Source organism: Pleurodeles waltl, chromosome 3_1 (genome assembly GCF_031143425.1).
Source record: "Pleurodeles waltl isolate 20211129_DDA chromosome 3_1, aPleWal1.hap1.20221129, whole genome shotgun sequence".
NCBI lineage: Eukaryota > Metazoa > Chordata > Amphibia > Caudata > Salamandridae > Pleurodeles > Pleurodeles waltl.
Window position 1 is genome coordinate 993,564,682 of NC_090440.1, and position 12,949 is coordinate 993,577,630.

Genomic DNA, 12,949 nt, shown 5'->3' on the forward strand with positions numbered 1-12,949 from the left:
GCATCAAAAGCTCCCACCAGACACCACACACAAGCACTAAGCCTCACACATAAATATTACAAAACTATTTACAAAAATAATAATTTGCTCTACTAATACATTGTCAACTTTCTTATCTTTTGCTCTCTATCTTCTCCTCATAGATTATGCAGTACCAGATGTCATTCCAGGTGGCATCAATGCACAGAAAGTGCCGTCTACCTTCAAGCCGGCTCCAGATGAGGGCTACACTCTTCCCCTGGTGGTGAGTCACTATGATGTGCCAGGGCGCTTCCACGAGTACACAGAGCCACTTCCTTCTGAGCCAGAGTATGCCACCCCGTTTACGGACCAGGCTTTGGCCACTGCTGCGAGGAAGAACATCTGTATTGTGAAAGTCATCCCACCTGCACAAGGGAAAAAGGCACCCCAACTCACCTGCGGCCTGCCGGGTCAGTATGACTCTCCTTCCCAGCGGAGAGCAGCGGAGGAGGTAGACTGTCAGGCTGAAGGCCTAGTTGTGCCTGATGGGCACTGTAAAGAAGGTGGCCAAGGGCTGCCTGACAGAACTCTAACAGGCAGAGGCGTAGCTTGCCGAGAGCTACCACCCGTGCCTTGGGGCCACTTCAAGACGAGAGACTCGCTTCCACATGTCTATCAGGAGCCTCTATGAAGTAGCAAGGTGACACACTAGCTGTCACTGGTTGAGTTGGTCCTTCTTCCAATGAGCCCTCACTCTAGCCCAAACAAGAGGGCAGAGAGTGAAATGTTCCTGTGTAGGAGAGGGCATCTGGGTTTCACTTTGTGCAGATCGGTTCACCTTCATACGACTTGCTCAGTTCCTGCCAAAGCGGTGTTACTATACGTAAGACTGTGTTGAAGGGCTGTTAGTGCCAAAAGTGTGCCTTCCTTTGTGTCCATTGCACTCGTTGCCGTGTAGCGGGCGTGGGCTATATGTGCCAAAGCTGCTTCATCTTTTATTTCCTTGTACTTTGGTATAATACTTGTTTTTCCCATTGCACTTGTGTCCATTAAGCAGGACAGGCCTTCAATGTCAAAGTTGCTCCTTTCTTTGTCTTCCTGGCAGCTAGAGCCGACTGCAAGCATACCGTTTCTGTTAATTGAGATGCTTTTGTTGTCACTGTTCACATGTTTAATAGCAGTGGCCTGCTGTCCATGCCATAGATGTTCCTTCCTACTCTCTCAATTAGCACTGAGTCCACGAGAAGCAAGTTGCAAGTAACCGTCAAAGCTGGTTCTTCTTTTGTTTCTTTATTTTGTTCTTGGAACCGTGGGACGTTACTGGCTAGTTAGTGCCAAAACCACTCCTTCGTTTATTTCTTTCAGTTATCCTTGTGTCCATGAGAAGCAAGTGGCCAGTGAGTGGCTAGGCGGCCTTTTGTTTTCTTTCCATTCCACTTTGGCTATGCAGAAGTGTTGGGTAATCCATGGCAAATCTGACCCCTCCTTTGTTTCTGTTGCGACTGAGTTCAGTAGGAGTGGCGTGCTGCCCGTGCCCAAGATGTTCTTTCCTTTTCTCCCCCATTGAGCCTGGGTCCACGAGGAGTGAGTGGTCAGTTGGTGTCAAAGCCTCCCTCTCTTTCTGTACACTGCACTTAGGCCATGCTGAAGAGGGGAGCTATTTATGTCAAACTGATCCTTCATTTGTTTCCATTGCCATCGGATTGATTGATGGAGGCCGTGAGGACCAAAGCTAGTCTTTCCTTTTTTTTCTTTTGCATTTAGCTTCATGACCCTAAGAACTTGTCCCTGTAGCTGCATTTGAACAATTTCATTGGCTCTCATATCAGACAGGGATGTGGTGAGAAAGTGGACCCACTTTTCCACTGACTCTTAGGGAAGCCAAGGACTGGGAACTAAAAACTGTTGTCTCCGTTTAATGTGGTGGCCCTCAGAGAGACAATAAGAAGTGAATAATCTCAAAGACCTAACTCCCTTCCTGTTGTCACTCCAGCAACAAAATAATTGTTTGAGTGAACCTAAAGACCGGACATGCCCATCTCTCTGGAGGTGGGACATAGGCCACATCAGCACAGACACTGCAGACCCTTCCTTGACCAGTCAGTGCACATTTTAAAAGCAGTACTGTCATATTTTTTAAATAAAGAAATGACCCTTATTCAAGCCCTCAAATTACTAGGCCTACTGCGAGTCTAAAATCTCGTTTGAAGTGATGTGGTGCAACGGCCAGAGTTGCCAACTTTGGAACCGGGGCAGTGCAACATCCTGTGATTCTGGCCAAATCACTTAATCTCACCGTGCCTACAAAAATGAATGTGTCCTTGTGTAATGTAGCTGGTGCTCATGTAAAGTGCTCCTTTATCTTCGGGTCGAGTTCCCGCTACAAAAAAACTGCAACAACAAACAAAAACTCTGGATGAGAAACATACATCGTAATATCCAATATAAAACAATAGGTTGGTCTTTGTCAAGCTTCTCAAATCATCTTGTGCAAAAATGACCGTGCGCCAATCTAGAATGCAATGATTTTCTAAACACCCTTTGCACCTCTTATGCCTATTTTCTCCAAAGGTGCCTAATCAAGAGCAATTCATTACATTCAGGAATGGTGCAATTTTGTCAATTTTTGCTCTCTGTTTTCCTCCTGCAATAGGTGGTGAAATATCAAATTCCAAAAAAAGACCGAAGTAGCGCTATGTGTACTCCACTCATAATGTGTGAAATGCTCAAAAGCAGCACCACTGAATTTGTGTTCTCAATGAGGCCCTAGAAGGGCAGAAATGCAGATTTTGAATTCATAGCCCAACTCCATTTTTAATTCTCTGTGATCCGTCTATAAACCTAGATATCCATTCTGGGGATTGTGGTTGTCTCAGGCGCAGGGGATGAAGTAAGGAGCCTTTTGCCCTTAGTCTACTCAAACAGCTGTCCTCCTGGATTGTGGTACATACACCTCCTCCACGATGAGTGAGCGCTGCAGGACACAAAGCTCCCAAGACCACCCTCATGAGTTATTGTGATGGATTTTGGTATGTGGTACATATCATTCCCTCATCAAGGAGTGACCTCTACAGGACACAAAACTCTCAAGGTCTTGCAGCTAGCATGAGTGACATTTGAGGGATTTGCGTTTGTAGCACGTGTAGCTGGAGAGCCTCTGCCTTTCACACAACTGCTATCTTGTGTTTGCCTTCAATCATTACAACTTGTTTCCTTTGAAGAAGGGGTTTTGATTTCGAGGTGACTAATGGTACCTCCAATGAAATCCATAAGCACCAAGACAGAGATGCCAACTCAAACTGTTTGTTTTCTGCCATTGGGTGGGGCCGTGTCTCTAGCAGCTCAGTTACCGCTGCGCATAGGAAAAGCATTTTGACACCACAAAACCAGAAATTCAAGCATCCAGTAACCATCAGCCTCTGAGTCAAGTCACTGGTAAACCTCAGATTTGGACATATAAAAATTACTAGTTTAGGAGAGAGGGGAATGGAGAACCCTCTCTATACGTTTTGCTCTTCTTACATCAGCAAGTTTCCCTGGTTAAAGCCACATCAGATCTGTAACCTGTCTACTCAGGGACCACAATAAAAACTCCTGCTTGGCGTGTAATGCTTTCCAGTCCAAGAAGACACTTTGACGCCAGTGCTGTACAAGTTGGGCCATCATGCAGTGCCAGGAATCTACTGATTCCCTTTCTGTTGGAGCAGAAGACAATGAGGGCTCTCACTCTGAAGACATGGGGGACCATCCGATACCGCAAAGGTCCAGTAGGAGTGAAGTCCTATTTCTTTGTCCCCAGATGACTTTCACAAACTCAATCTTCAGTGGCCCCATCAAAACACACATCCAAGACAAAGGCTACCCAGAGGATTGTGGGCCCCGACTCCAAGAGCTAATCACAACATTCCCAGTCTCAGAACTAAGTGCAACAAGTGCATATAGAGGCTCTACATTAAAAAGACCCTAGGGTCCTTAGTAAAGAGTAGACCAACGAGCATCATGCCTTTCCAGCAAGCCATCTTTGAAAAGGTCTCATCATTTGACGCCGTCCACGGTTGTGGAAATTGTTTGCCACCAAAAGATATCCTTGTTATCCGAGTACACTTGAGGCCAACATATAACACCCTGAAGTAGAGTTGAGTCCAACACACTGTTGACACCAGCCTCACCCTTAACACTGAAATGCTACTTGTCATTGATAGAGAGTGAGCAACCAGGTACTCAACAGTGACCATTTATGTAAACAGTGAGCAATCATGTACTTACCAGTAACCATTTATATAGACATTGACACCAGACATATAGTTGCAAGGCCACCAAAAGTGCCTAACCACTCACTAAAAGATGTAATCTAATATTTGAAGAAGCCATTTTGGAAGACATCAGAGCATTTTCTACCACTAAAAAAACTTCGGGTGAATATTACACCACCAATTGTTCACTTCACCACATTCGGCACATTCTGTTCTCTCCGACTACGAGCAATAGGCTATCAGATACAATGCATTCTCAAGACAAACCTGACCTAATACATCAACATTATGATGTATAGCAGGGTTACAGAGTGGGTCTACAAGACAACTGTGCCCCTGATTCTCTTGTAGTGCATATTTCCCATTAAAGGTTGTTAATGTAAGGGACAAGGAACACTGCCACACCAGCTAAAGAATTCAAGAAAATTAATACAACAAAGAAAATGTGTTGTTCTGGATGCAAGTACACAGTGCCCATTGGTAACTCACTGGCCCTCAGTTTCAACAGACACCAGTGGAGAGACAGAAGAAATGATGCCACACCTTCCAAAAACGCACAAAAGTGTTTTTTTTAATTATTGATGAAGAAGTCAACTCCAGTGCAATTATTAGATGTGATCTAGATGCGACAGATACTGTCTCTTGACAAACACAAGTACATTGGTATACCGACATGACTTCTCATCTCAAGATGCAACAGAACCTCATTGCACATCCATTTGATGGGGAGCACCTCTTTGGACCACAGGTAGATACAATGTTAGAGAGGGTTAAGAAAGACACAGACAAGGCTATGGGTTTCCTTCATCAGTCCAGGCCAGGATGCCATAGAACCCACTCAGCCGAAATCAGAGTGGGTCCTAGTACAGTCTGCTGACTCCGCAACAGCAGCCCCTCCCAGAAGGCCAGCAGTCCAGTCAACAAGGACAGTAAAACGGTGGCACATTTCCTGGAAATGAGGAAGGCAAAAGTGCCAAGGGCAGAGATATCCCTCCTACCAAAGAGTGACTAACCTTCCATTCCACTCTGGCCATTCAGCAGCTGTCGGGGAAAGCTGGGGATAATACCTTCCGGAAGGAGAGGAGTTAGCCTCAGACCACTGGGATCTATCCGCTACTACTAACTGGCATTCCATACCATCTCTTCAAATCCTCCACCGCACCTCCAGAAAATGAACAAGGACCATCTAAAATAGATGAATAAATGCAGGCGTTCCTGCAAAAATAGAGGCCTCTGATTAAAAATGAGAAAGGAGTGTACTCGCTGTACTTACTTATTGCCAAAAAAGGACAAGACACTATTTCGGAGCACTGAAGCGATCCATCAAATTAGATCATTTCAAGATGGTCACCTTGCAAAACATCACCACAGGTTTAACTGTAGGAGACTATATGGCAGCACGTGAGCTAAAAGACACCATACTTTCACATCTCTATACATCTGGGTACATTGACAGTGACAGTGATCTACAGGAAAAGGAACACATTAGCAATTCAAGTTCTATTGGTTGGAGTAACCACAGCTTCATGAATATTTACCAGATGTCTAGTTGCTGTGGCAACATATTTAAGGCACAGCAAAAGTCATGTGTTCCTATACCTTGATCGCTGGCTGGTAGAGAGGTCAAGTCCTAAGTAGTGCCTCCCGTGCTCTCAGCTGGTGACTCTCCTCCACAAATTGGACTTCACAATCCGTGCCAAAATATTACACTTCTGTTCACACTAAATACAAAGTGTTTAGGAGCAACACTCAATTCACTGCCAATGCTGAAACCAAGAACAACAGAGTGATGGCATTGCAAAGCTGTTTCCTCTTTACCAGCTGTCATTTACCCTGACAGTGAGAATGATAATGAAAATGTTAGAGATAATGGCATGTATTGTGCTAGTCCTGCAGGCAAGATTGTGCATGCATGTGCTTTCAGAGTGCCTAGCCAGACTATAGCCAGAAGCGGTGGTGTAATGCGAGGAACTAGTGTTGGTGGAGCCCAGGGGTTAGCACAAATTTCAGTGGTGTAACAAGATAAACTTGCTACTGGGACTATCCTTCCTCAACCCTAAGTCACAGGTGGTCAGCAGCACAAGTGTATCATTACCAGGTTGGGGTGTGCACATGGGCCACCTTACTGTTCAGGGTCAGTGGGGTGCTCAAGAACAGCTTTCAGTGCCACTGTTTTTAGTCTTTGGTACTGTAGTTACCCCTTCAAGTGACAATTCAAAAAAGTTGATCTTAATTTCAGTAGACAATATGATCACAATGTTGTACATACAGATACAAGGGGCAGACACTCTCCTCTACTGTCCAAGCTGGCTCAGATCATGTGCCATTGGGGAATTACACTATCAAATATTCTTGTTGATGTAACATCTTTTACCAAATCAGAACAATTTGTTAACCAAATGCAAGAGTGGGAGGTCAATTCCTATGTTATACAGCAGTAGTTCAATTGTTGGGGGTACCAACAATAGACTTGTTTGCCACACACAAAAATGCGAAATACCATAATATTGAATCCAGGCACCCAGTTCCACTATTTCTGGGCAGCATGCTGAGTATGAGCGGGTCAGGGATGTTTGATAATACCCCATCCCCCTCCAAACAACCCAATACAATTGAGTTCAAATGCAGTACAAAATATGCTACAGATATAAATGGCACTACTCATTGGCTCAACGTGGCCACACCAAATGTGGTAGTCCTTACTTCTGGAGCTGTCTGTTCATCCTCATTAAAAACTGCTCCTCATGCCAGACTTTCTTAGCACCACAGCAAGCTAAAGTATACCGGCCTCAAAGCACTCAGTCCTGTTATTTGGCACCTGAAGTCTTAGACTATGGTTATGTGAAACTACCACAAAAGTATATTCAAGTTTAAAAAAAAAAAAAGCCAGAAGGCCCGGTACGTGGTCATGTTGTGAGACTAAAAGTAAAGAGTTATGGTGTACCGCTCAGATCTTCAGAGTAAGGTCAAACAGCATCAGTAGAACACCTTGTTCATTATTGATCACACTAACGGAAGTCTGGCTTATCCAACACTTGCATCCAACTACAATGGCAGCAATTGCTGCAAATTTCACAACGTTCAAAATCCCCGTTATTAAGGTGTTTTAGTGAGGATTTAAAGAACAATCCAACCTAAAATGCCACCTTTTTCACGTTTGCGATCCTACAATTATTCTCACTGGATTATGGGAGCACCCATTGTACCCATGCACTCAAGCCCATTTTCTATAATGGAAACAAATCTTTCTTGTGGACATTACTTATCTTAGAAGAGTCAGTAAATTTCCAGCACTGCCAGTTGAGGAAGCATTTATACAGGTTCACATAGATAATCATGCTCTCCACTCCTTTCTAATCTGCCAATTTTTGTATCACCCTTTCATGTCAATCAGTCTGTTCAATTAACTTTTTTTTTTCCCTCATCCTCGATCACTGGTGGAAAAAGCCTTATCCACTTTAGATGTCCAGAGGGACATCATGTACTGTTTTGACCATACTAATTCCACTAGGAGAACAGGTCAACTATTTGTTGCCTGGGCACAGCCGTACATAGGCAACCCTATCTCAAACACAAGACTGGCTACATGGATAGTCAGATACATTCAGTTATGCTGGACCAAAATATAACATTGCATTCTGATTTGGTATTCCTAGGCAATATCCCATTAGCAGATATCTGTACGGCTTCCATATGGAGTTCTACCCCCACATTCACGAAACACTACTGTGTCTATATCCATGGACAACAAGAGATAAAATTGAGCAAGCAGTAATCCAAAAATTATTCCAAACATCTATTACACTTGCTTAAGCTTTAGGATTATGGGTACCGATTTTCACTCTATGCAAATCATGTGACCAACAGCTTCTCATGCTAACAGGAAAAGTTTCCCTCTAACTGTCTGTAGCTTCTAGTGCTGTAGATTCACATAAACCCTACCACCTCACAAGGAGCAAGCAAGTGTTAATACTTAGGGAAACTGTTGTAATGTAATTCTAGTTGCCCAGTACACACAGGCTTTCAGCTGCTAGTTACACATGCCTACCCCTAGGGTGGAAAAACTGTGTAGGATTCTGGCGCATTTTGGGTTTCAGTGGAAGTATCACTAGTCTCCTTAAAACCAAAACCTCCTTTTTTTTTTTCTTTTTTAAGAAGACCAAGTTGTGATATTCTGTTCCTACAACTAGATGGCAGGAGTGTGCACAGCATGTGAATCTAGACGACTACAAGCTACAAACAGATTGTTACAGGTAAGTAACTTTTTCCCTACCCTCATAGAGTAGTGAGCACCATAGGACACAAAGCTCTCAAGATTATACAGGAGTGATATTTTGGAACAAAGTTTCTTGTAACTAAAAACTACTGATGCCGGGGTGTGAGATTCTGTTCAAGTTAATGGGATCCATCAAGACTGGACCAAAGTGAGACTAAGCTCCAAGGCTCACTTGCTTATGAGCCTCGTGACTAACTGGAAGAACAGCTCCCAGATGTAAGACTTGCCCTCGGCAAGCGAGGCTGTGCTCCCAGATGTGTTTCTCACCCTTAACTGTCAGCAGTTGATTGCTTTAGGGCTGTGCATACACAATTCAACACAGTGGTGTAACAAAGGCCCCCGCAGCCACAGCGGTGCAGGGGGGGGCTGAGCTCCAGGAAAGCCCTCTCAGAACAGAACACTGTGCACAGGCTACAGGCACCTGACTGGGCCCGGAGAAGAGATGGCCCCCTCCAAGTACTTTGCAGGTGGTAAACTCACGTTTCGTTACACTACTGATCGAACAGCTTGCACACACTACTTAATTCCCTGACTCCAGCTGTACCAATATTGCAGGATTCCGCCATCAACAAAAATCTGCTAATCGGTATGTCGGTGGATTATCTCTGGACTCATCACACAGTAGAATTTGAATAATTAAGATGGGGACATTTCAGGTGAGGTCCTTGATAAAACCTAAATTGTTTAGTGGCAGAATCTCAATACAAAAATACCTGCACTACATAAATCTCTCCCAAAATAAGATAGCAGCTTTGGCAATTCCTTTTACTGCTCTAGACCCAAAAATGTTAGGACCAGGGGGTCAGCATAATAAATTGACCCAGTAGCGCTGAAAGTTGAAAGTGTTTTTTTGCAGAACTTGTTTAAAAATGTATTGAAGAATGGTTGCATTTAGATGGGGTATGAGCTAGAACCCCCCAAGTCCAGCCGTGATTGTGAGCAGTTGTGACTACAGTGTGCCTGGCAGGGAGTATGTAGTTCACTACAGCATCCTGTCCGTGCCCATTCCCCCGACCCCATCTTGCATCTTTTGCCATTATCTTTCTTGACTCAAACGCCTTCTAATATACACAGAATATTTTATGACAGAAATGTATATATTTTATAATGTATTATTTTTTATAACGAAGCAGTATACAATCTCTAACTACCGTCCACCTACCCCCATGAGCCGCATTCTTCCTGCAGCCTTAAGTCTTTTCTTGAGCATTGAAAATGTCTGTTTACGTCACTTGTGGGGGAGGTAGGGTTCTGCCTTCAAGAATATGTTTTGGAGATGTGAAATAAGGAGATCAGGTTGTTCGACAAATGATGTAGTTCTTGATATGCTATTATCAATGAAGGAGTAAAGCAGTATGCTGCTTATATATGTACTGTAATGTATGTAAGTAATACTTTTGGGGACCCAGCAGAGGACCCACAGATCTGAGCTGTGAAGTCTGTATCGATTCACTTTGGATTATGTGAAATAAAAATACTGATAACAGTGTTGAGAGACGTCACAAACCATTTCCTTCGGCAACGACGTATATATATATGCTGCACTCTTGTATGATGTGGCTGTCGTGACATCTGCTCCGTCGTCCTGTGCGTGTGGATTTAAAAGCACCTTAAAGGAGAACAGATACCTGTGCGGCAGCGCCACCTCTGGCCACTCTGAGTATGGCAGTGTTTGAATCCTGGCGCAAACTGACAGGCATTAGGATGGCGGAGGCGCCCTATATCTTTTCACGTTACTGCATGTCATGTTTCGGAGCGGACACTAGCCCTGGAAGGTAAAGTATATTATTGTGAAAAGCTCGCGAAAGATAAGCTGGAGTAGGTTTTACTTGTCAGTCTTCAGCATAGCCATTCTATCCAGGTCTTCTTCCAACAGCACTCAGTGTGTCGCTGCTTCCAACACTAGTAATAACATGCTAGGCCCGTGAGATCACAGCCTACATTCCACCCCCCCCCCAAAGCTCTCCCCTCGCTCACAGTAAATGACTGGGACACCGAGCGGACAGTCACAGTATGTAATGAAAAGCTAGAAGGGGGGAACAGACTCTGGGGAGGCAGCGCCACGCAGTGGCTAGTCTGAGTAGAGCAATGGCGGAGATCTTCGAGCTAGCACGAGACCCTGGTAGGAACAGAGACTAGGGACTCAGTTGCACCCTGTGATCAGTGCGGCAGCGGCTGAGCTTGTAGAACGCAGCATGGATCAATAGACCAGTGACACCACGAGATTGCTCAGAGAAAGTAGACAGACCTCGGCCCCGCAGTGGCACCAAGTGATCAGTCACTGTACTGCAAGCATAGACGCTTAAGGAAGCAAACAGACCGCCCGCAAATAAATTAAATAGTGTGCAGGTATGAGTATATAGAATTGCAGTTATACATACGCCCAAAAATGACCAGGTACATTTCAGTTTCCTTCTCACTATATGCAGAATCTTTTAAAAATAGCATCTAAAAAGCTGCATATCACTGTTTATTAGTTTTATCGCTTAGTTATCCGTATTTTGAATTGCAACCTTTACTTAACTAGAAGCCATTGCAAAGACCGGAGATCCGAGGAGACACGTTCATAGCAGGAAGAACTACCTGGTTCTGCAGTCTGTGGCACATATATACTACAATGGCAGGAAGGTCAAGGCAGATGGCACTACAGCAGTCTAGATGTGATAATGCACATGTCTGTACCACTGAAGCCAAGAATACCAACACCTTTAGTACCTCATGTTGGAGAAAAGCAGTGGTCGAGACATTTTGCACCAAGGTTTTGAAAGAAAGGTCTCAAGAAAAAGAAAAAGTGTGTTTTTAACAGAAGCAGGAAATGCCAAAACCAGAATACATATTTTATCGCAACCAGTTCTGAATGGCCCTAGCCAGCCACTCAGTCTACCCATGGAATTTGCTAACGACTGATTACATCTCAGTTAAATGGCTATCAGGGGCAGAAGAGAAGGTCTAAGCCCAAAGGACTCCACCAAGGCCTAGTGGTTGAACATACAGATAAAAAAAAAGGGGGGACAGAGAAAACCTTGGGGCACCCACACTTCATGTTAACTTCTGGTCATCTCACCCTCCTCAGAGCTACTTTGAATGCTGCAGCTCGATTTGTTCCAGGTTGTAATATGTCTGACCAAATTCTCCGATGCTTTTAACACTGCAGCGGCTCACCATTGAAGATAGAACTCAGTTCAAGACTGCTTGTCTCACCCACAAAGCCCTATACACAAGCACTCCTGCTATCTGCAGAAAACCTAAAACTCTCTGGTGGTCTTGTCCCTTTCCACATCCCTAACCGCCTGCTTTTTGAGCCTTGGCCTTCAACAAAGAGAGAGAACCATGTCTCAGTCTTTCTCTGGTAGCACGACAAGACTTTGGAAATCTGTTCGTACAGTCTGGCTTATTATCTTCTGTTTATTGACTTTCAAAAAGGTAATTGAAGGTTCTCTCGTTTCAAATATGCCATGGCTTCATTTTGTGTACCGAACTTCCCGAGACGCTTTGGCCCTCATTACCACATTGGCCGTAAAAACCGCCTACCGCCATGGCAACAGCCGCTAAGATACCATCACTGCGGCTACCACCCGTCCGCCAAATTATGACCGTAGCCGGAATTCTGTCAGAGGAATGGTGGAATTCTGGCTGTGACCATGCCGGCGGATGGCGGCAAGGTGGTGCTGCTGCCAGCAGCAGGGCCACGCCAGTAGACTGCCACAGACCGTATCATGACACATGATACAGCCTAGCGGTGTTCTTCTGGCGGACACTGCTGCTGGCAGCAGGGCCCCGTCCCGTCTCCTGCCGGAGGACCCTCTGGATCCAGGTAAGTCAGATGCTCAGAGATGGGTGGGGGATGTTTGTGTGTGTGTGTAGGGGTGTGTGTGTGTATGTTTGTGTGTGCATGGATGCAAGTGTGCACGTATGGATGCGTGAGTGCATAAATGTTGTGTTGTGTGAATTAGTGTAAGTTGTGTATGTATGTAAGTGTGGATGTGTGTGTGAATGGATGTATGCATGCGTGGATGAATGTGGGTATGAGTGTATATGCATGTGTTCGATGGTGTGTGTATGTTGGGGGGGCTGGAGTGGGAGGGGGACTGGGGGGGAATTCCCTGTCACTGATAGTGCCTATCGCCATGATTTTCGTGGCAGTAAGGAAGCCACGAAAACCATGACGGTAGGCGGGGTCATAATCCCACGGGCGGGCTAGCGACAGCCGCCGTGGTGGACGGAGCGGTACATTGGCGGATTGGCTTAAGCCAAACCACCTATGTCGTAATATGGGGAAATGTACCGCCAGCCTGTTGGCAGTACATTTCTCCATTTTACCGGCGTCTGCCAGGGTTGTAATGAGGGCCTTTGTCTTGTTTAGTACATATTTACTCTATATATTTTATCTCTGTTATGTTATGTTCAAATTGTGAAGTGCTCTAACGCCCGAGTGCCAATCTTCAAGCTAGATAAAGCT

General features: G+C 44.8%; 1 protein-coding gene across 1 annotated transcript in view; it reads left to right on the plus strand.

The window, feature by feature from the left end:
- Nucleotides 1–9,981, plus strand: part of LOC138284889 (discoidin, CUB and LCCL domain-containing protein 1-like) — a 180,831-nt gene extending 170,850 nt beyond the window's left edge. The window contains exon 15 of the mRNA XM_069224136.1: nt 144–9,981. Coding sequence (XP_069080237.1) covers nt 144–652 — 509 coding nt within the window. The 3' untranslated portion in view covers nt 653–9,981. The remainder of the gene's footprint in view (nt 1–143) is intronic.
- The last annotated feature ends 2,968 nt before the right edge of the window (nt 9,982–12,949 follow it).